This window comes from Dermochelys coriacea, chromosome 15, assembly GCF_009764565.3.
Source record: "Dermochelys coriacea isolate rDerCor1 chromosome 15, rDerCor1.pri.v4, whole genome shotgun sequence".
Lineage (NCBI taxonomy): Eukaryota > Metazoa > Chordata > Testudines > Dermochelyidae > Dermochelys > Dermochelys coriacea.
The window spans coordinates 25,246,478-25,268,515 of NC_050082.1; the positions used below are offsets into that span (position 1 = coordinate 25,246,478).

Sequence of the window (22,038 nt, forward strand, 5' to 3'; positions counted from 1 at the left end):
AGCTTTTTTAAATGTACCAATTTAGTTAAATTGGTGCAAAGATGGAGGATGGACCAGGCCTTAGTGCTAGCATCATGATCTTACCATGTATGCTTTTTACCCTGCTGTGCTCCAATGCTACACTTAATAGTAGTCCTTGAGAATACTAACTGCAGTGCTCATTAGCAGGTAGGGAATGTGAGTCTCAGCTGCTTTTAAAACAAACTTTCAAAGTAATTTTTAACTAGTTCTTGTCATGCAAATCTCAGAGCAGGGATCCCTCCCTCCCACCAGTGCCACAGAGCAAGCCAGGGTTTATGCATGATAGGAGCTGTAATGCTAAATTTGAGACCTAGTACATTCGTGGTCAATAACTGGTTATATGTCATAAAACTAAAATGCAAGAAAGAGATTAAGAAGTGAAAAAATGGAATTTATTAGGTTGTATGGCCTTTTTTAGTTAAAAATATTCTCAAATGCAATAATGGATCATTTCTACTTTTCTGATAGGTCACAGATACAAAAGGCATAGTTAAAATATTTAAAAAGACTACATATTAAATCCATATCATATACTGCTAAAAACATCCATATCTGCTCGTAATTTTATAAGACGCTTGTGTTAGACTAAATAGCCCATGATTGGGGAGAGTTATTTTGCCCATTTTGTGGGCGAAGGGTCTCTTAAATTTCAGCAATGTAGGAGGTATATCCTGGTTACTTCACTAACTGGCAACTTCTTATAAAACATTCTTCAGATCTATTTACATGGCAAAGTGTCCGGAACTAAAACAGAGTGAACACTCTGCTGTTATACACTGTAAATACCAAATATTTATGCACAACTATGGAAGTAGTAATAATAATAGTTCTATATTTTAAAAAATATAGTACTCATCTTTATGGAGTAAAGAATTACACGTTTTATATTGTTACTTTTTAAAAAAAACAAAACAAAAAAACTAGCATTTAACCTGAGTACTGATCTATAAAAAAAAAGTAGTTTTTCATCTTAGCATAATTCTAAGTTATTATTCATAAATATAGAATACATTCTAGAATACAGTCAGATCTTTTAGGCACTTGCAAAATTTTCAAACTTTCATGAGAGGTATAGCCAAATGTTTAGTAACTATCCATTGTAGCTTATATGTGGTAATGATCTTCAGTTCTCAAAATGTATTTTAATTAATAAGGACATCTTCTTTGTTCCTTCCAGATAGTAAGGATGTCATCTTTGTTTCTTCCAGAGAACATGCAAGGAATCTGGTTAAAGGAGGGGGGGAAATTCAGTTAAAAACGTATTGAAAAGTGACTACTACTAATAGTACAAATTGAAACTACAACTCTAAATTTTTTTTTCATGGCATAACAGAAATAGAAATACCAGTAAAGACGTGAACTGTCAAGAGAAAAAAAAAGGTTATTTTATAGAATGAAGTGCATATGAGCAGTCTCCCTCAGGGACATGACTGGAGGGTCGCTACATAAATTCTTCTCATTTCTGTGTAAACAGCTAGCAGGTCTGCAATTCTCATTGCACAAGGATTTCTCCTTTTTTGCCCTATGTAATCTCGAGAGTCAGGATTTACAAGCAATGGTGCATGCCATAGCTACCAAGAGCTTAAAGTATCATTTTTCTCATTGCTTTCACCTGTTTTAGAGCTTTTAGACTCCTTCCAAATTATTCTCTCTTTTCTAGAGGAAAAGTGACAGACTGATGAAGTCCAAGATGGCCAGAGCTTTGGCAATTAAATAGGAAATGAAGACAGAGCACCTTCCAGCTAAGGATTTCAAAGCAGTTAACATAAATTGATTACGCCTCTAAATAAAAAAATGTACAAACATATATTAAAAGTTATTTCTGGTCTGCTATAAACTTTGTGGTGATTGTTTTGGATTCAGTTATATGAATTTTTAAGGGAGTTTAAATAGGAACTATACAACAGTCTCTAGAGTATTTGTTAAGGATTTGCAGTGAGTGATTGTGGACAAGTGTCTTTCTTCAGTTCTCTCTTGGCTGAAGTATACGAGATCACTCGCGAGCTTAAAGTTAAACAGGCTCTTAGTGCTCTGCTGGATCAGGCTCAGGCTGCTCAGCATTTTGCAGTGCATTGCCTCTGAGCATATCACATCGGCACTCCATGCCTGACTGGTTTCCAGATGCAAGTCAGGCTGTTGGTACTGATATATAAAGCCCACAATGGCTTAGATTCTATACATCTTTGGCTGCATCTATCGTGGGCTTTTTTTAATTCAACATTTTTCCTTTATTACTAACTCTGGTTCATATCCAGGCAGCATTTAACCAGGTCATCTCGCCCAGCTCAGAATAAGTCTAGACAACATGGTGCTTAAATTGCTGGCTGCAAGTCCCTTGTCTACACTAGTACTCCAATTGGTGATGCTGGACAGTGGGAATTTTTTTGGGGGAGCCAGGGGGGAGGTGTGGAACAACAAAGACACTATCATAAATAATACTTTAGAGTCAGCCTTATTTCCCTGAGGCTTGAGGTCAGCTCCATATGACCATCTCTAGATTTCCAGTTCTGGGAGCTGGGGACAAAGCATTCTCAGTAAAGGACCCCTGACTCTAGAATTCATTCCCCACTTCTTTGGTCCAGTAATGCCTCAGGCCTTCATCCTGTAATCTGTTGCACATGGAAAGAATTGCTGTGCCCTCCCAGAGATCCACTAATTTAATTGGGGTTCTGTGAGGCACAGACCATCACCCACATGGAATGAATTGCAGGATCAGGGCTTGAGTTGCAAGACTTAACTGCCCAGGGTTTTTCGGAGGGAAATGTCTGAGGAGTTACTGGCTGCATTAACCAACATCGGTTTGCTGCTATATGTCTCATGTATATGGGTTTTATTGTAGATGCACTTAGAGCTTTGTACTAGGCCCATCTGAAGTAAAAAAAAATTACAAAATAAAAAATAAGACTTACTCAAGATCATAAAGAAAACAGTGAAAGTTTTGTCTCACTTTCTTCCATAGCTGGCAGCTGCTCTTTGCAAAGAGCGTCTGTAAGTTCTGTTGTCTATAATATAAAATAAAAAAATTAAGTACAGACTTAAGAACGTCATAGTGGATCATAAAAATTGATGCAACTGCAGAGATCAAAACTGGAGAAAAGTAATTATGTGCTCTCCAACTCAACTCATTCTTTCCAACCTTTTTCTTTTCACCTGAGAAGTAGGGATATGCATATGCATTTATCTGCCCTAACTGAGCAATCTACCACTAAGACAGCACCTAATAGTCTCTACAAAATAGCATTGTCTTTCATGCAAAAAAAATACAGTTATGATGTAAAAATAAAATTGTAGCAGAAGCGTGAAATTAATAGGTATAGGCAAGGGAGAAAAATAAATTTTCAGATGAGATTTGAAATGTGATGATGAGTACATAAGGCAAAGAGGTAGGGGAAGAGTTTCATTTACACCTAGAATAATAAAATAGTCTCAATCATTATAATTCATCTATAACTGTCCCCCCAGCTGATAGCAGAAAATAACTAAAATTAAGAGAGCATAACCAAGCAGGGACAAACTTACACCTGCCAAAAGCTTATATTGGATCCTTTAAAATCATGCCTTAAATGGTATAAAGCCCAATTTAAAAACAGCCTCAGTGAACTCAGTTTCAAAACAGATTAGTTGGCCAGTGTAGATTAGGATAAACCCTGTTAAATATGGTTTTTAAAAACTATTTTGAAACTAGATCAAAGTTTTAATCTTCATGTTTGAAGACAGCTCATACTACAAGTTTAATATGTCAACATTCTGTGTACAGAATCTTCCCAATAGGGCACATTGATAAGATCTACTTCTGTGATAATTGCATACAGATTATTTTCATGCACTTCCATTGAGACTTAATACATTATCTTTAATCTTGCACTGAAAGAACTAAAGAAATTAACCTATTAAAAATTAGTATTAAAGCCTGTACTAGAACAGATCATATATACCACACATTAAATCTCTAATATCACCTTCCTCCCTGCAAATGATACGAAGCATAAGAAGATAAGGATGAGTTAAGATCAGAATTATGTTCATTATCTGCTGTTCTGCCACAACTTGCTCCAAAACAACTTCTTCCTTCCCTGTGTTTAGACACATAAGCCAAATTCTGTCCTGATCATATGAAGAAAGAGGGGTGCAAGATTGAGCCAAGTTCAGCTCAGACACTATCAAATATCCAATCATTTTCCCATCAGTAAAGTGTTAAGAGTGCATTGTCTATGTCATAGTACAAGCCAAACAAAAGGAAAAGAATGTTCACAGTAACTCTTCCCAACGTTCTAAATCTAGCCATATGAAAATGATAAATACCATATTAACACTGCTGCTGTTGGGACTGCAACAAGGGCTATTGTGGAGCAGCGTGCTAAGCTCCAGATCAGCAACCATCTGTCGAGACTCAGCCAGCAAACGCTGGAGCTTACTTGTTGGTGAACAGGAGTCCTAGAAGAAACAGAAATTGAACCAAAGTTATTAAATGATCATTTTAAAACATGTTCACTGATTGCAAATGTGAAGAATTACCACGGGGCATTATTTAAAAAAACCAAAAAAAAAAAAAAAACCAAAAACCTAACTTTGAAATAATTTGTACCATACAATGGCATTCCAGAATCTGTAATTGTTACAAATTTAAATGCTAATGTTTCCATTGAAAGGTCCATGCAGGGTAACAGGTTTCATATAGCTATGCATATACACATACACACTCCATTACTGTTAAAGACAGGTGCCAATGATGAAACAAAAGCTAGAGTTTTAAATAGATGAAAAGACAGCAAATTTCTTACTTCAATAAAGCAACTTGTCCTAGCAGCTGCTGAAAGGAAAGACAGCTGGTGGTAAATGAAAATGTGATCCTCCCCCATTTCTATACTTATAAACAAGCAGCATATCTCCAGGTTTAGAGAGGCATGCTTAATTCTTAGGACCAGATCCTAATCCTAGGCCTAGGCCTATTAGGTCTTCAGTTAGCCTAAATGACACCTCACAAGGTGCTGTGCTGGGTTATTGCTCATTTTCTCACACAACAGGGTTCCCACAGACCCAACTGATACTGAAACAGAATGGTGGGTTGATGCCTAATAATGTAAAGAATGGGAATTTGGGGATATACCATATCAGAGAGGGACCAAGAGATGATTCATGCCTGCCCCAATAGTTTTAATGACTGATTTGAAGTCTCCCATGTGGGAATGGTGAACTAACCTCCTGCTCCTAGGATAAAACTTGAGTTGCAATCCTCCCTCAGATGGGCAGAACAAAACCCACAAAAGGTGCAAATAGAAATCTGCTCAACATTTCCTGCAATCTATAAATAAATCCAACCTGCACAACCCAAAAAGCAAACACAGACTGGCAACACTTGGAATCAAGACAGTGCAAAAGCAGATTATAACCACACAACAGCAATATTGTAATAACTAAGAAGAATATGAATAGAGAGATGGGAAGGAGGGAAGAAGTTTACAGTCAGCAAGCAGAACAAAGGAACAACCTCTGCCCATCAACCTCTAATAGTAGCACCCAGTCAATCTCGGATCCCAAAATTCACTGGGATTGAGTAATGGTGACTAGCACTTTGCAAGCATGCTTGCTATTGCATCAGGGGACCAGGTAAAGGGGAGACCCTCTGGCTTTGCCCCCTATGCTGGCACCATCAATAAGGCCAGCATCATTTGCCCTGCAGCATTTGCAACCTAAATACTGCAACATCATGCTAACTCATAGTGGGAAACTGGAAGTGAAATTACTTATTATTTTAAAATATTTTTAAAAGGCACAGACATAACAAGCAAGTGAGATTTTTAAAGTGATTCCAGTTTTAATAATCTATAACTCAGTGTAAAAAAAACCAGGTTTTTTAAACATGATTTGTAACTTGACTATACACTTTAAAATCCTTTTAAAAAGTCTAATTTACTTCATAGATAAAAAGGAGACAGAATAAAAACCAGACACAAACTCACTCTTTTGAGAAAGTAAATTCACTCTAACTTTAGCCATCCTAAAACTAATATACCACATTATGAAGCTAGATACTGACATAGTTGATAGTAGGACTGGTGCATTTATTGGCTGACTGAATCACTGATAAGTTACTGATCTCTGAAGGGAGGTCTGCATCGAAGAATTTCTCACATTTCTGGGGCCCATCTCTCTTCTGTGTGGATGTCAAACAGGGCGAGTCCGAGTAAAAGGAATTCAGATCCACACGTTCTTCACTGTCAATACAAATAAGATATTTCCTGAAACAATATCACCGGTAAACTCACTAAGAAAAGTCATAATGCAATATAAATACACTTAGGGCTTGATCCAGCAAAGCAGTCAAGCACATGACTAACTAAGTTAATGACATTACTCGCTTACTCAAAGTTATTTACATGCTTAAGCGCTTTGATGGATCCAGCCTTATTTTCTGAATACTGAAATACTTTCATGAAGAAGCGGATATACTACCATGTGCTTAGCATGTTTACCTTAAACAGCACAAAAAGTATCAAGGTTCCTCAAAATATCTAAATGAAGGCAGCACCCCATGCTTTCATTTTCTGACTCCACTTATTTCCTTATTGAAAGCCTCCTTTAAACAAGTCTAAAAATGTAGCTTTAAATATTAAAGTGAAAGTATTAAGAATTTAAAAGTTATTTCCCCACTTTGGACATCACTGGTCAGCTTCCTCCCACCCTTCACTACACTGGAGTTTTTTGGTGACAGTAGGTAGGGGGGACAGAATTTAAATACAATTTGTCATAAAATTGTAACTACAGCTAAAACTCAACTGCCTGGATAGGGTTTCAGAATGTGGAGCTAAAGGTGTATTGTTTCAGATCTGTCAGGAGGTAAACATCAGGCACCGTAGGATCAGGCTTGACCTTTGAACACACACCAACAGCATGCAAGACATGTTCAGCCTAGAACGTCACATACGGCATCATCTCTTTATACCTTCAGTTTTCTCTGCTGAACTTTAGACCAGGTAATATACTCAAAAGAGAGAAAATTCCAAAGTTGATATCGCTAATATTTGAATATGTATGTAAAGCTTTTTTTATGTCAAAGAACTTCAACCTATACATAATTCCACCATTCCAAAAAATAAAATAAATAAAATATTAATTTAGGGTTCAGGTTGCTCAAGTATATTTCTTCACACCACCACATATTAAAAAAGCAATTATATTTTAAGTTAAGGTAACAGTCACACCCAACACAATACCAGTGTCCAAGCACACTGACCCCCTACTATCAGGGTACTCAACCATAGCACCACAAAGCCCTCTCTAGCACACTTCCTATTGTTGAACTGAAAGTATCTCCCAAAATGCGCACATCAAGGAACCAAATGTTACACATATTCTTTCTTTCTCTAATAAAAAATAATTTTACTTTCTACCCTTGATAAGAATATTGCTCAAGGATAGGGCAAAAACTACTTCAAGAAGACAAACATCTTGTCATAATACACCACATGGAATCTATGCCAACCTCTCTGATTGCTCTGTAGTTTGACCAGCCACTTACTAATACTAATTAAAGTTTTACAAAAAATAATAGAAACTTCAGCCAACCAGAAATCAGTCTATTCACATATGGCAACACAGGAAACGCACTGTACTAGTGCTCTAAACAGATATTAGAGACACTGAACTGAATAATTGCTAGAAAGCCAGCAAGTTGCAATGATTCTAAACAATAAATAGGATCACCTGCATCCTGTGGTGTTCATACACAGAATGTCTAGTGTAGTCTGCAGCTTATTCACAGTTGTTTACATGTGTGCTCAGGGGTTTACTAGTAGTTTCTAGCTGTGCAACAGCTTGTTTATTTCCAGCTGCTAAATGAATCAATTTCACTTTAATGGAGCTTTTTAAATGTTGTGTGTTATTTTAAAAAGTTAAAAATTAAGAATTGACCAACTCTCAGCATGTTTTCCTGTGATCCTCCCTCTCTAATAAGCAAAAGCACCTTTTTGGACACATTTCTGCATCTATAGGGAATTACCAAATACCAAATGCATTTTTACAACCCGACATTCATTAAGGACCACCATTAAGCACCACACTTTACAGGGCCAATACAGACAGTCCCTATCCCAAAGAATTTACAATCTAAAAAAGATGCTTTGGAAGACCCAAAGAAAGACGTTATCTCAGAACTGTTTTGTTTAATTTTAGTTACCCGCTTATAAAATGGTACGGTACAGAGTGCATTTGACTGACATGCACTAACATTTGTGAGCCTTTAGGAGGGATATGAATGAGGAGAAGTTGAGGGCCTACCACTCTTGATTTAGGAGGTCATGCCACACAGCTTTGAAGATCCAGCTTTGAAGAAGACAGGGTGGGGAATGGGAAAAGGAAACGAACACACTTGAATTTGGCATGAGTGGTTTGGTTCAAGATACAAATGGGCCTTGTTCAAACCAAATGGAGTGCAGGCCAGCAATAGTACAGTGATCAGGCAGTTTCGTGCTCCAACTTCAAAAATATAACCCACATTCACGTCCACTAAACAAAATGCAGCAACTATTAGTACAGTAGAAAAAGTCACTGTAGTATATAAAATAGAGCTTACACCATCAATATCACATTTCACCATCTCTCCTGATAAAAATATGGCAGTTCATCAGCTGAGTTAAGATCCCTCGACAGTTATTACAAAAACGGCAATGACTCATGCCAAAATGTCAGATGGACTGACAAGGGAAGCGCCCTCCTTTACCGACTGAATACCCAATTAAGCTAGCACCAAGAGACTATAGAAACAAGAGAGTCAAGCCCTGGATAAGAGCGCAAACCCTAGCAAAGACCCCAAGCAACAGTAAATTCACACTAAGCGGGTTTGTGGTGGCAAAAGGTACCTTCAACCTCCCCTCATCCAAGGAGCGCATAAGCATTTAGTGCAGATTCCAAAAGTGGATAGCACTGGCTGGGAAATGGATGTGGCCAGGACAGCACATCTTCCATCCGTTGGGCTCCTATGAAGAAAAATCCTCAGGGGAGGGCAACAGTAGAAGCACCTCACAGAGCAAATCCCATGCAAGGTAGAGTGGCCTTCACTGGCAGAAGGAAGTGACATCTGCTCTTCCCTGTACTACCAAGGTTGAATATGTTCCCAAGTGAGACTTTTGGGGGGCAGAGGCAAAGGAATTAAGTTAACAAAATGTATAACTCTAATTCTCAACCAGGAATTCACTGGAATGGGAGTGTAGGGTTTCTAGGAAAGGGTGCAAAGTTTTTGGGGTGGGTGGGATGGAGGAGGTAGAAGAAAGGGGAGTAGAGGGAGAGAGATGATTTATGGACAGTACAAAGTAACTCTAACCAAATGAAAAAGATGGTTTACAAGTGCAAAAACTAAGCTATGTGGGAATGCTCTGGAACAGCATTCCATTTCAAACAGATGACTATTCATCAAGCTTTTGTCTCTGAACTGAGATGGACATATACAACTTTTGTTGTTGTATCGTTTTAAACAAACAAGAACGAAAGAGTCAGTACCTTAAATGTGCCCCTACATAAAGTTCATACAAGTGGATGTTGGAATACAGTCTCTAGGCAAGATCCTCAACTAGTATAAATCAGTGTAAATCTATTGCAGTCAATTGTGCTAGCTGATATGCACCAGCTGAAGAAATGGGCCTCTTCTGTGTCTAGTGGAGAGCTAAGTGGGAACAGGGATGAATTCTTTGTAAAGTGATCCAAAGGATTAAGTCCTTGTATAATAATGTTGATAACTGAAAAAAATTAGGCAATCTGAGGAGGGAAACTGAAGTGAAGTGCTCCTCAGTGAACAGCTGCTGTCATGGTATATCCATCAGAATAGTCAGAGTTTTGAATTTCCTTGCCTATTGTCAGCATAACACTACATACATAAATGTTTCCTTAGGGGGCTCCCAAAGCCTGCAAAATATACCAGTATTTCTTTAAAACTTCTTAATATGCAGAAACTCATTCTTCATCCCACTCGCCTCTACATAATTATAGCTGTATCTATATATTTGGGTTTTCAAATGTAACAATACGTAACCTTTTTAAGCTGGTGCTTTTTATTCCACGTGCAGCCTTGGGACAGTTGCAAATTGCTCTGCACCACACATTTTCATCTCCTTCTATGGGTCTGAAAATCTGCATCCATTCCAGATCTGTTAGTGGCTTATAACATTCAGCTTTATCTGTGATGGAGTTAAGAGTACAGAAGCCAGATTCATCTATGGGAAGTGTACCAGGAGACGCTCTGCTTTTTCGGTCACATAAAATTCCCACTGTCTCTGTCTGATCACTACATTCAATATCATTTCTGTCAGACTGCTTTGACACAGGATGCCAGCAATTCAATGAATCTAAATGAGGACTGAAGTTGAGCCAATGCTCGTGTATAGGTAAAGATGCTCTGAAGTTTTGTTCGTCTCTGCTTAGAAATGCATCTTGTGACGTTTGAGATGATTCCCTGCCTTCCACAGGCCTCATACTGTTTCTATCAGATACAGTTCTGCTGTCTAGTTCATCTGTGCTTACCAAAGCATTCTGCTTTTCATCTTCCATAAACGAAGTCTTTTGTCCATGTGATAAACCTTTAAAGATTTTCTGAAGCTGATTTAAGTGAGCCAAGGTACTTTCAATTAGCTGGCTATTCTTTGCTTCACATATATTACAGATTTTTTTTAGACTGCATTTCTGAGTTTGTGTAGTCCCATATTCCTTAGGTATCTTCCGAGTGCCTTCATTGCTAACTGTGTCTTTTTCGTTGCTGCTTTCAAGGTCTGATAATACCAAACCTATGCTACAACGGCATGATAAAGAACTCTAGTTACAAATACTGCATTTAATATATGAATTGTATTTGGTATAAACCACACTTTGTAGGATTGTGGCTTCATCCAATGCTAGATGTGCGATACACAGGCAAAGAGCTGTGCCCACACAGAACCCCACTGGCACACTGGTGGGGCTGTGGATCCATGCATTGTACATTGCAGGATCAGGAACAGAGAGTCTTTTTATATTTTACCCATATTATATACTGTAGGAATTCTATTTGAAACTATAAATTGTGCTCTGATTTTCCAGAATGAAAACAAAAGCCATTTGAATTTTTAAAAATTAGACCCTTTATTAATAGGCCAGTTCTATGGTGCTCCATACCTATCTTTAGCAGTTTCACAAAAGAGAGAAATGGACACCAACGTATCAGTCTCTAAGGACTGAATTCATACTGGGAAACAAGGAAAGTTTAATCTATGACAGCGGTCAACAAAAATGTAATCATCTGTGGACCCCTGAAAAAATTTCAAATGGAGGTGCAGACCCCTTTGAAAATCTTAGATATAGTCTGCAGACCCCCATGGGTCTGCGGACCACAGGTTGAGAACCACTGCTAACATTCAATATAAATAACAGAAAATATTAAAGGTGAGAGAAAATATAAGCTTTATATTGTACATGTAACCACATGTACAAACAACAGGCATTAGGAATAAAAGTCATTTGGTGTAAAAAAAAAATAGTTGTTTGAATTCTACATCATTTTTGAGGAAAAGCATGCAGCTAAAAGTATGTGGCTAAGAATAGCATAAGATACATCCGCTAGAAAAATATTCTTCTAAAGTGCTCCCAGCTACTTTTTTGTAGACACAGTAACTTAATGTTGACTAATTAAAAAAAAAAAAAACGAAACAAGGAAGCCCTAGAAGCCTGACAGGCACTTAATCTGAAACACTAGTAGGGATCAAATTCATTAAAGAAATATGTTACAAGGTAGAATGATTAAGCAGGCATAAAGAGATAGTAAAAATTACTATTATTCACATACTATTGCTTATTTTACTAGAAACCTTTATGACTTTTGATTTGTTATGTTTACTCTAATACTAGTTTATGTAATTTGATTTTATAAAATTTTATTTCTTACACAGTAGCAGTTGTTGTCTGACTCAGAGCCTATGCTCTAGTCTGTGACTAACATACACTATGTCTCTTGACCACATAACCGAAAACTACATGAGAATAGTATTGCATATTTATGGCTTACAGGCCAGAGGTGTCATATTTTAAAGTGTTGAAGTATTATACATTATTTTTTAGAATACTAAATGTGTCATACATGATTGATTCTCTCCTTAAACAATTATGAAAGCCACATCACCAAGCTTACTTTGTTTCATGTGCCTCCCCCTTGTGTTTCTGCCACAATTCTTGAGAACTCTCCAAGTTGAAATGAAGAAATTGCAGATCATGCTGCTGTTTTACATAGATCTACTTCCAGACAGTAATAAAACAGTTAGTGAAGAACAAGGAATATTATGCCATCCTACTTTAATATACTGCTTTTCATCTCAAAAGATCTCCAGAACATTTTACAATCCAACACTGATATTCAAACAGGAAAAAAAAAAAAAGTGTCTGATCCTGCATTTCCAATAGGAGTTTGGGATAAATGGGAATTTAAGATTTGGCTCTACCTAGGAATTACTTTAAACCCTGTTAAAAATGCAGCCATCCCCGATTGAAAAAAACAGTAGCTGCTTAGCAAAATAGGACAATACCACACAACACTGTAAGGCAAGAAGTACAGAACACTCTATTCAATTAATACTATGTGGAAATTGTATAGACAGAATAAAAGTTACCAGAGTTATGGTCTGTGGAGTATTATGGAGTATGGAGTATTATGGTCAAAACACACACAGGGACTAAACACTGCTACACTTACAAAAAGTGCCATGTGATCATTTAAAGATTCTAAGTCATCAGGACATTGGCTTAAACTCTCTTCTGAAAAAGGACAGCACATCTAGCAACACAGTGCCCCTTAATACCAAGTGAATTCACTTCATTCATAAAGGATCTGATTTTCCAAGGTGTGGAACACTCACAGCTCCCATTTGCTTTAAAAAGAACTGTGGGTGCTCAGAAAACAAGGCCCAAAATTTTTACAATTTAATTCCACAGATAAATGACAAGTTATTCTGAAAATGTATCATATTAAATATCAAAGCAATACATATTTGGTAAAGTACATATTTTAATTCATGATCATTTCCCCACCCTAGACTTAGGCCCCAATTCTGCAAAAACTCATGCATGTGCTTAACTTTACACTGGGAAGGTGGGACTCCTCCCACTGGGTGAAGCTGAGCACATGCCTAAGTCTGTGTGGGATATGGACCTTATCTGTCACAGCACCAAACATTTTGACATAAATCAGTGCTCTAACCTTTAGTTACTAGAATCAGCATGTAAAAAATAGGGATTTATACCATAGGTTCCTAGTCATAAGCAGCTCAAGATCTACAGTGGGTCAATGATTTAGCAACAGTGAACAAAATGTATTACTTAATTGAACTGTTAATTCTATTTATTTGTATATAGTTCTATATAGACAAATGTTGTTACTGAAAACTGCCTTCATAAACACAGAAAAGAAATGATATGAGGATCATACCTGCCGCAAATTAGACAGTTCTGTGTTGGTCCGGACTTGTTTAGACTTGGCAGATTGAAGAAGCTGATCTTGTCTATTTGCTTTCTCTACTGTTTTAAAACAATTATTTTCCCCATAGAAATCAAAGTGCAAAACGAAATACAGCCAAGAGAAATCTCAAATACACACACGAGAGAATGTCATAAAAAGTAATATTAACCTAAAAAGCCTCAAGATCAACACAATGCTTTTTCATGAACAAGACAGACACCTCTTTCTATAACTCATGGGCCAACTACATAAAACATTCAGGTATGGTTTTTCACCTCAACAGGCACCTAATTTTTAGCAATATTTTTAATACACATTTCATATTACCATCACTCACTAGCTTATCTTTGTTGTTATATTTTAAGATTCCTTTATGAAAAAGCTAAATCAGAAATAAATTCCAACTTTGAGTCTGTGAGGGGGAAATCAGCTGCAAGTATGGTTTTAAACACACAAGGGGTCAACGCTTGGTGCACATGAGATGGGGGAGGTCAGTGGCTTAAAGCTCCCTGCAGCAGGGGACAGAATTTGTTATTTAGTCTTTTCAACCTCCATTGTACATTTTGAAGTATGGAAGATCAGCAATTTGCCATTCTCTTAGTACTATTTTGCTGCAGTAACAGCAATATCTACACACAAAAGCAAAGTGCACATGCCAAGACATACAATCACTCCTTTTCGCTATTTAGGTCTTCATGTTAGGGCATTTTAAACCAAGAGAGTTCGTTATGGGAGAATAGCAGCCAAATGAACACACTCCCTCCTTTCCAATAACATTTGCTTGCTGCTAATGGGAAAAGCTGAAGGCATTCAGCACCTCACAAGCTCAGCCCCAGCCATGTTGCAGACTCTTGTCTTTTTATTAGCTTTAGGTTTAAGAGTCATTTTTTTGTTTTTAATTGTTTCACCATTTTCTATGCAGTTGTGAGAGAAGGGGAAAAATGTCACTCATGTTTACCTATGTTACTAATACATTAGATCAGAGGGTCTCAAACACTAACACAGAGAATGACCCCTGTACTACCTATCCCCTCATTCACAATCCAAATAACCACCTTCCCTCCCATTCATGTTCACATAAGATCCCTGTGGCAACTATATAAAGTGCTTTAGTAGAAAAGCAATACTATGAATATACTTTTAGCTTCTTTTAATATAATTTAACAGGGGATCATAAAGGGAAGGATACGATGAGATAGCTCTCTCTAGACCACCAGCAAGTGTTGCAAAGACCACAATCTGAAAACCTCAGACCCATCGAGTTAGGCACTAAAGCCCTTCGCTCACCATTAAGTATGAGCTCATTCTTCAAGTAGTTGTTTTCTTGTTTGAGGCGTATGATTTCTTCCCGCTGCTCATTATTTTCTTTTGTCTTTTCACTGAGATCATCTTTAAAATAAAGTGTGTTCTTGAGTGAAAGGTATACACTCAGATTTACAGTGGAGTAGGTGTCAGTTAAATTACTTACCTTTTAATTTATTCATTTCAAATGTTAGTTGTTTCAGTCTCAGTTTGAAATCCTGCTTTTCTTTATTGATATTGGATTCCCCCATCTTAGCTGCACGCAATGCACTTTCCAACTTTTTAAATTTGGATGTAAATTCAGTAATGTGACTGGTTGCTTCAAGTATATCTTTGTCCTACAAAAATAAGAAAATAAAGCATACTTAAATATTTTTTCTTTTATCTTCTTTTCTAGGTCTTCTCATTTTGTCTGGTAAATGCTGATGCAATAGTGAAAACTTCCCACTCTACTAACAGTCTCATGCTGAATTGAAGACGACTTGCTCTGAACACTGGACAATCAGAAATGGTGTTTACAGAAGTCCACTATACTTTCTGAATACATGGGTTTCTGGTTCGTTGAAGATTTTTCAACTTTCAGTCAAGTCAATCATCCAGCAATCTGATCACACCACATTAGATAATGGCATTGGAGTTTTGTTCAGATACTTTGGCATGCAGTAAGAAGATGACAGATGTTACCTTTAGCTTTAGCATCGTAATGAGTTCCTGTTCTCTAGCTTGTAACTGGCCTATTTTAGCAGACAGCTCCAACACTGAACAGTTGAGACTTTGATTTTTCTCCTAATAAATAGAAGGAAAAAAGTATCAACTAGTGACTAGTTACACTGTTACTAAATAAACTTTCAGTAATTCAACATCAAGGGGCTCTTTCTTCTGATAAATATCTGCACAACTTTCAATAAACATCAAGAGGGAGGCAACATAGTTTAGAGAGTAGAAACTGGGGCTTGGGAGCCAGTTGTTCCTAAATTCTAATCCTGGTTGTTCTCCAATTTACACTTTTACTTTTGACAAGTCATATCTCCTCTCTGTGCATTAGATTATCCATCTGTAAAATGAGGAGGGGTGGTGAAAGAATTTATAAATGGCTTTGAAGACACAAATCACTATATAAATAGCAACAAGTTTTGAAGAGATAAAATAAGACTCTTTTAAAAATGAATCTTAATATCATTAACAGCTCACTTACCTTTAAAAAAAAAATTAAGAACAAAAACAAACAGCAAGGATCAGAAATTCCTAGATATTGAAACACCAAGTTTGGGACTATTCCAAAGAGTTCTAGATCAAGGAAGGGAACAGAGAATGAGGGGATAAAACAAGAGACAGCAGAGGCAGCTCTGCATTGTTCAGCTAGTATATATCAGAGCTAAACTTATGGATTTCCCATTCTGTATTATAGTCTACTGGTTAGAACATGGCATTAGGAGTTAGAACTCCTGGGTACTATTCTCAGCTCTTTCATATGATCACAGCCAAGTCTCTTACCCAACCTGTGCCTCTGTTTATCCATCTGTAAAATAATTATGCTACCACCTACCAGCCTCACAGAGCTTGTGTGACACTTAACGTTTAAAAGATCATCAGGTAAGAGATATTATAGAAAATGCAAAGTATTACTGAACCTTATTGCAATAGTATTTTTAAATTGTGTTTTAGATAGATATAGGTATAATTGCCAAATGAACAAAAAGACATTAAAAAAATCTGCAGTTTTAATTACTTACATATCTTTAAACTGATGACAAGATTTTATAATTCATGATAGCAAGTTAAATTTATAGCAATGGCTTTCTAAAACCGTTCATAATAAAATGGCAAGTACTGCAGTTGGTCAGTTTAATGGCTGCAGTTTTGGCATCCCCTCACTGTTAAGTGGCGCTCCCCAGAAACCAATCAAATAGAGACAGCAATCACAAAACCTTATTAGAGTAACACCTTAACCTAGTGTTATTTGACCCAAAGACAAGAACAATATAGAAGCCTAAATCCGCAGTCCTTATATACAGAAAATACCTGCAGACTTCAGTGGGAGTTGCATGAACACAACCAATACCTACCTCCAGGGCCTGACAATGAAGAGTTGTATCTGTTGCTTTTTGAGACAGCTCCTGAAGCTTCTGTTGAGTATTTTCAAGTGTTGTCCTACGATCATTCTGCTGAGATTCTAAGAGCTTTAATCTTTGTGTTAGTGTTCTTATCATCTCATTTCTTTTGTGTAGTTCATCTGAGGAAAGAGATCAGGTATCTAACGTGAGCAAATAGTTTAAATGATGTTTCGCACACCACCTTTTAAAAAGTGGAAGTACTTTAACACAGTATTTAAAGTACAAAAAACATTTAATTTCTAGAAATGGATGCACAGTGGCATAATCCTGAAGTAGACATATTGATTTTTACCTGACGTATTTCTTTCCTACTTAATTGTACATTTTTGAGTTTGCAGAGAGAGAGTTATCAATATGTATTTTATATAAATCCTACACAGTTAAAAGGTTATATGAATGAAGTAAATGTACAGTCCTTAAAACAAAAAATTATAACTGTTTTCAGGTAATAGTTTCTTTCAGAAGTGCAAAGGATCTTGCTGGTTTCAGAGTTGCTATAACAAATCATTTTTTTATAAGCTCTAAAGAGATCCTTCCCTCCATGACATTCTAGTATTTCCATGGTAATCTAAGACACATGAAATATTCATTCTGTTATGAGATACCATTTGAACATGGCTGAGGACACACATCGCCCAAAGTCTCATTCTGATTGGCTGGCAGTGCCTTCCTGATGATGTCACAGTTGTATTACTAATTCCGGATGGTACAGAGCTAAAATCTCATTGTTAAAATAACGCAAAAATCCCTACATCCTTAATGTCCAGGGAATGTAGAGGGAAAAGTTAGTGAGGATAGAGGTAAAAAATAAGTACCCTGTGGGGTTGATAGAAGACGACACACCATTGAGGATAAGGGGACAGCAAAGGGCTGAACAACAAAAAGTGACAGTCACAATTTAAACTGCACCCCAACCAGGCTGACCATTCAGTAGCATGTTGTGACTTGAAAATTAAACTCCACAATATTCAATAGACCAAATTATTTTTATAATCAAGTTAAAAGTGCCTGTTAGATTATAAGGATATCATAGGAAGAGCAGCTAGATTTCTGTGGGACAGAAAGGGAGATGTAAAATCCAAATAATCCAGGGAACGTTTAAAAAACAGGAGAGGTTCAGAAAAAAAAAAAAACCAAAAACAAAAAAAACACAACAACAATTCCAAATAGCCAAGTTAAGGACACTCTGCTATAGTTTATTGCTACATTAAAACAACATTCCTAAGATATGATTTACAACATTATGTTTTTTCCTACATATTTTATGATGCAATTTTTTTAAAATGATACTTTTCACTAGTAAGGATTCATGGAATCAGCATGTGGTTTGAGAAGGAAAGATCATCAAATTATCAGGTCCATCTCCTTCCAATCAATAATCAGACCATTTTAGTACCACTGAGGAAGTTGTCGTCTCTGAAAGAATAGTGACAACTACATTTAAGATGGAAAAAAAAAATCAAAATCAAAAACATCCTTTACGTTCTGTAACATTATTACACACAGAGGGGGCTCTGCAAGGGCACAAGCATCTACCCACATGAATCTGCTGACGGGACCAGGGCCTTACATTGTACAGCACTTACTTTCTAGCCTGCTGCATCGTTCTGCCAGAGTCAGTATTTTTTGTCGATCATCTTCCCAGGCTAGTAGCTGTCTCTGATGCACTGCAACCATGTCATTGAGCTCCTTATCACGATCTTTCAGTTCTGCTATTAACAGCTGGAGTTCTTTCCTCTGTTTCTGAATGGTGCTGCTCTCAAGGTCTGTGCGAGGATTCTACAGAAAGAAAACTGCTCCATCATATACAAGCAACAAAAAATTAATCACAAAACTGTCTAATTAACATGTTATGTCTTTATACAATGCTGTGAGGTGGCTACTTGTATTTTTAAAACAAACATTTCAATAAGCCATTTAAAATCCCAAAAATAAACCCAAGGAGAGCACTAGAGCCTTCCTAAATTTCAATATAAAATCAGAAAGAAATTGCATTTTTATAGCTCAATTAAAGCCTACTCTTAAAGCTAAATAGTAATTTACTTTTAATAACTAAATTCCAACATTAAAAAAAGAATCGATAATGTAGCAATAATCACCCAGGCTAATTAGTTAGCATCTTTAAATTTAAATCTAAAATTAAAAATCTTTTCACATCTGAAATCAGATCATCCGAGATCTCGTTTACACTTTGATAAATACACAAATAGTTATCAAGAATTAATAAACGTTAGTGTAACCAAATAAAATAAATGAGGTTTGAATGCTCCCCCAAAATGCTAAACTATCTGATGAAGACTAAAGTAACTTAAAACAACAGTTCAGCCTCTGATACCATCTCAGGCCTCAATCCTGCGAACATTTACACACACACACACACACACACAATTTTATTATTGGTAGTAAAATTAAGCATATCTCCTTGAAGAAATTGTACAAAAATTGTAAGCGTCTGTAAGATCAGGGCCTAAATCTACACAACAATCCCCACAGATATTCAGCTTTCTGTACCGTCACAGGTTTCCAGGATTCCACTAACATTAAATTAGAGCAGATTACAATGTTTCTTTTTACTAAGATGTATAAAGCAGGAGAGCACGCTTATGCTATTCTCCATCTTACTTTGATGTACGACTTGAAGAAAAGCTAATACCTAGCAGTTTTGAATGAAGCTCTCTGCACTTCAATACACGCTTTCCTGTTAAACTACATATGCTACATATTTAAAATGTTGTTCGTTTGTTTGTTTTTACCTGGGGTGAAGCTGAGAGAGGTAATGATGAATTCATAGATATTCTGTGATCAGGTGTTCACCACTTACTAATGGGTCTTGGTAAATATTTTCTACAATTTTAAGATTCAGTTTGAAGCGTTGGAGGTCTTGGTGGACAGGTATGTTTGTACACTGAGGTCACTAAAAGAGTTGACGTCAACGAATCCTGGCATAAGCATGCTCTGAAGTCACCCAGGGAAAGAGAGGAAACAGAAGAGAGACTCCTCTTTCTTTTTTTTGCTGATACAGACTAACAGCTACTGCTCTGAAAGCCCTCACTAGGCAAGAGGCTTCGGTTTACGGGCTGCCAATAAATTCCCACCTGTAGCACAAGGACTCTTAACTCTCTCCGCACCCGGGGGGGGAGGGGGGGCAAGTGCCTGGCCCTGGCCCCACTTCCCGGCCGGTAGTTTGCCAGGCCTCCAGGCTCCTCTCTAAATCACACTGCCAGGGCTAGAACCCCAGCCCCCCCGCAGGAGCAGAGGGACTGAAGGGGCTACTCGGCCCCAAGGGCTCAGCCCCAGAGCTGGGGGTGCCAGGCGGTCTGAGGGGATAAGGCTCCCCCCGGGGGCTCAGGCCAAGCTCGCGCTGCCGACTCCCACAGGCCGATGGGAGCCGCCTGGAAGTCGGCGGGGGGGAGGCGGGCAGCGCTTCCGTCCCAGGTCGCCCTCAGGGCTGCTCCTCAGGCGCGGGGAGGCCCAGGCCCGGGCCCCCCCCCGGAGCCCGGCTTGGAAACCCGCGCCCGCCGCCGAGCTCCCTGCGGCTGGGGTGGGCTCCAGAGCCTGTCGCCCGTTATCCGAGGGAACCGCCGGGAGCTCAGCGCAGCCCCATCCCCGAGAGGCGGCCCCGTTCGGAGGCTGCTGGGCAGGGTCGCCACCTTGCTGGGAAAGCAGCGGGGACACCTGACGAGTTTTATACCAGCTCGGTGTCAGCAGCCGCAGCCGCTCCCGTCCTGAGCTTCCAGGTTAGGGCCGCCCCAGCCGATCGGAAACCCTAATCCCGCTCCCCCCTGCTCTAGTCGCGCCGTGTTTTGCAGCTCTCTGAAGCACAGAAAGCCCCGGACCTCAACCGACCAGTGGTCTCCCATCCAGCGGCTGAATCCCCCGCGATGCCGCTTAGCTTCACTGATGCCTTCATCGCAGACTCTCCCGCCTCAGCCGGCCCGCAGACCCCTCCCCCCTCTCTCCCCCCCCATTAGCCCCACCTATCGCGTCGCGTCATTCGGCTCACGCGCGGGACCCGTTACCTGGAGAAGTTCGAACGCCGCGCGAGCGGTTAAAGCCGTCGGTCGCGAGCAAGCGCCGCCTTCTCGGCGCGGGCGGGGTTTGGACTCCGGCTCCACGGCTTGGGGCGGTGTCCGGCGAAGGAGCGCTGGAGGGGGGCGGGGCCAGGGTACGGCCGCCCCCTGCCGGCCACTTTTCCAGCCCCCCTATAGGCGATAATTGCCCGGCCGGAGAACCGGGGGGGGGGGGGGAGGTGAGAGGCGCGTGAGCTGGGGTCCAGCTCTCCCCCCTTCGGGGACACGCAGATTCTTTGGCCCCGGAGAACGGGAACGGAGTGGGTTAGTTACTCCATTTCTGCCCTTCGTTAGCGGGGGGGGGAGAGTTGAAACAGCTGGTTTTTGCACAGCTTGAAGAGGAATTGTATTTAGTTTTTAGAAGTACGGTGTAAGTGACAACTTACATCTAAGTGCACTTCATTTTATCACTACGTGAAACTTGGGTCAGGATAAAATTATTGTACTTTAATACGCTTTAGGGATTTAGAACTATTGAGCTTTTCTGCTGTCATGCAGGAGTGGCATTGGTGAAATTACAGAAAACACGCTTGAAACTGAATTCGTAAGACCTAGCTAACAAAAGCTGGCACGTAGATGAAGTTGCCACAAAAAGGGGTGTTTTTACGAAGATGACTAATATCCTGAACATAGTAAAACAGTTACAGCTCCGGGCAGTTGTTGCTTGGCAGATACAGGGCATAAGATTAATTAAAACAATCAGTTTATATGCTATGATGACTGAAGTTAGATGTATTTAAAACCACTTTATCAGAGAAGCTTCAGCTGCTGCTTTATATATATTGCAAGTCATCACAGTAGCACCCCTTTATTAAAAATTTGAACATAACCGTTGCAAAGAGAAATTTCGTAATACTCCAGTACCAACATCAATTCTAGCCCATCAATTTACAGACTACCTGTGCTAAAACAGTTAGCAGGAAAAGTCTTTGGTATGAAGTTACTTAGTTATTTGTCACAAAAGTGTGGCTACTATCAGATGAAGCAATATCTTTCAACATCAACATAAGCCTACATTGAAGAAATTTAGCCCCTAGGCCTAGAGGTGGTTTGGTTTAACCAC

At 38.7% G+C, this 22,038-nt stretch overlaps 1 protein-coding gene across 13 annotated transcripts; it reads right to left on the bottom strand.

The window, feature by feature from the left end:
• Nucleotides 1-438: 438 nt before the first annotated feature.
• Nucleotides 439-21,039, bottom strand: CCDC62 (coiled-coil domain containing 62). 13 transcript variants are annotated; one of them, XM_043498089.1, is made up of 13 exons: nt 20,925-21,039; nt 19,659-19,819; nt 18,492-18,684; nt 16,858-17,024; nt 15,476-15,577; nt 14,958-15,129; nt 14,777-14,878; nt 13,460-13,548; nt 12,170-12,270; nt 6,059-6,236; nt 4,324-4,455; nt 2,931-3,023; nt 439-1,245 (listed from the first exon to the last, which is right to left on the bottom strand). In XM_043498089.1, the coding sequence occupies exons 2-12, from the start codon at nt 19,692-19,694 to the stop codon at nt 2,937-2,939; spliced, it is 1,359 nt and encodes a 452-aa protein (XP_043354024.1). In that variant the 5' UTR covers nt 19,695-19,819; nt 20,925-21,039; the 3' UTR covers nt 439-1,245; nt 2,931-2,936. The 13 variants fall into 13 exon arrangements, with proteins under 13 accessions (XP_043354024.1, XP_043354018.1, XP_043354020.1 ...); XM_043498083.1 differs by having other exon boundaries at nt 6,059-6,260; nt 20,925-21,034; XM_043498085.1 differs by having other exon boundaries at nt 6,059-6,260; nt 19,659-19,860; nt 20,925-20,943.
• Nucleotides 21,040-22,038: the final 999 nt, after the last annotated feature.

Coding starts and splice junctions, on each gene's coding strand:
- CCDC62 (XM_043498083.1), bottom strand. CDS start 19,694: ATGAATTCATCATTACCTCTCTCAGCTTCACCCCAG. Junction 12,271..13,459: donor AACTGTCTAATTTGCGGCAG/GTATGATCCTCA, acceptor GTCTGGAAGTAG/ATCTATGTAAAACAGCAGCA. Junction 6,261..12,169: donor GGGGAGGCACATGAAACAAA/GTAAGCTTGGTG, acceptor ATATTGTTTCAG/GAAATATCTTATTTGTATTG.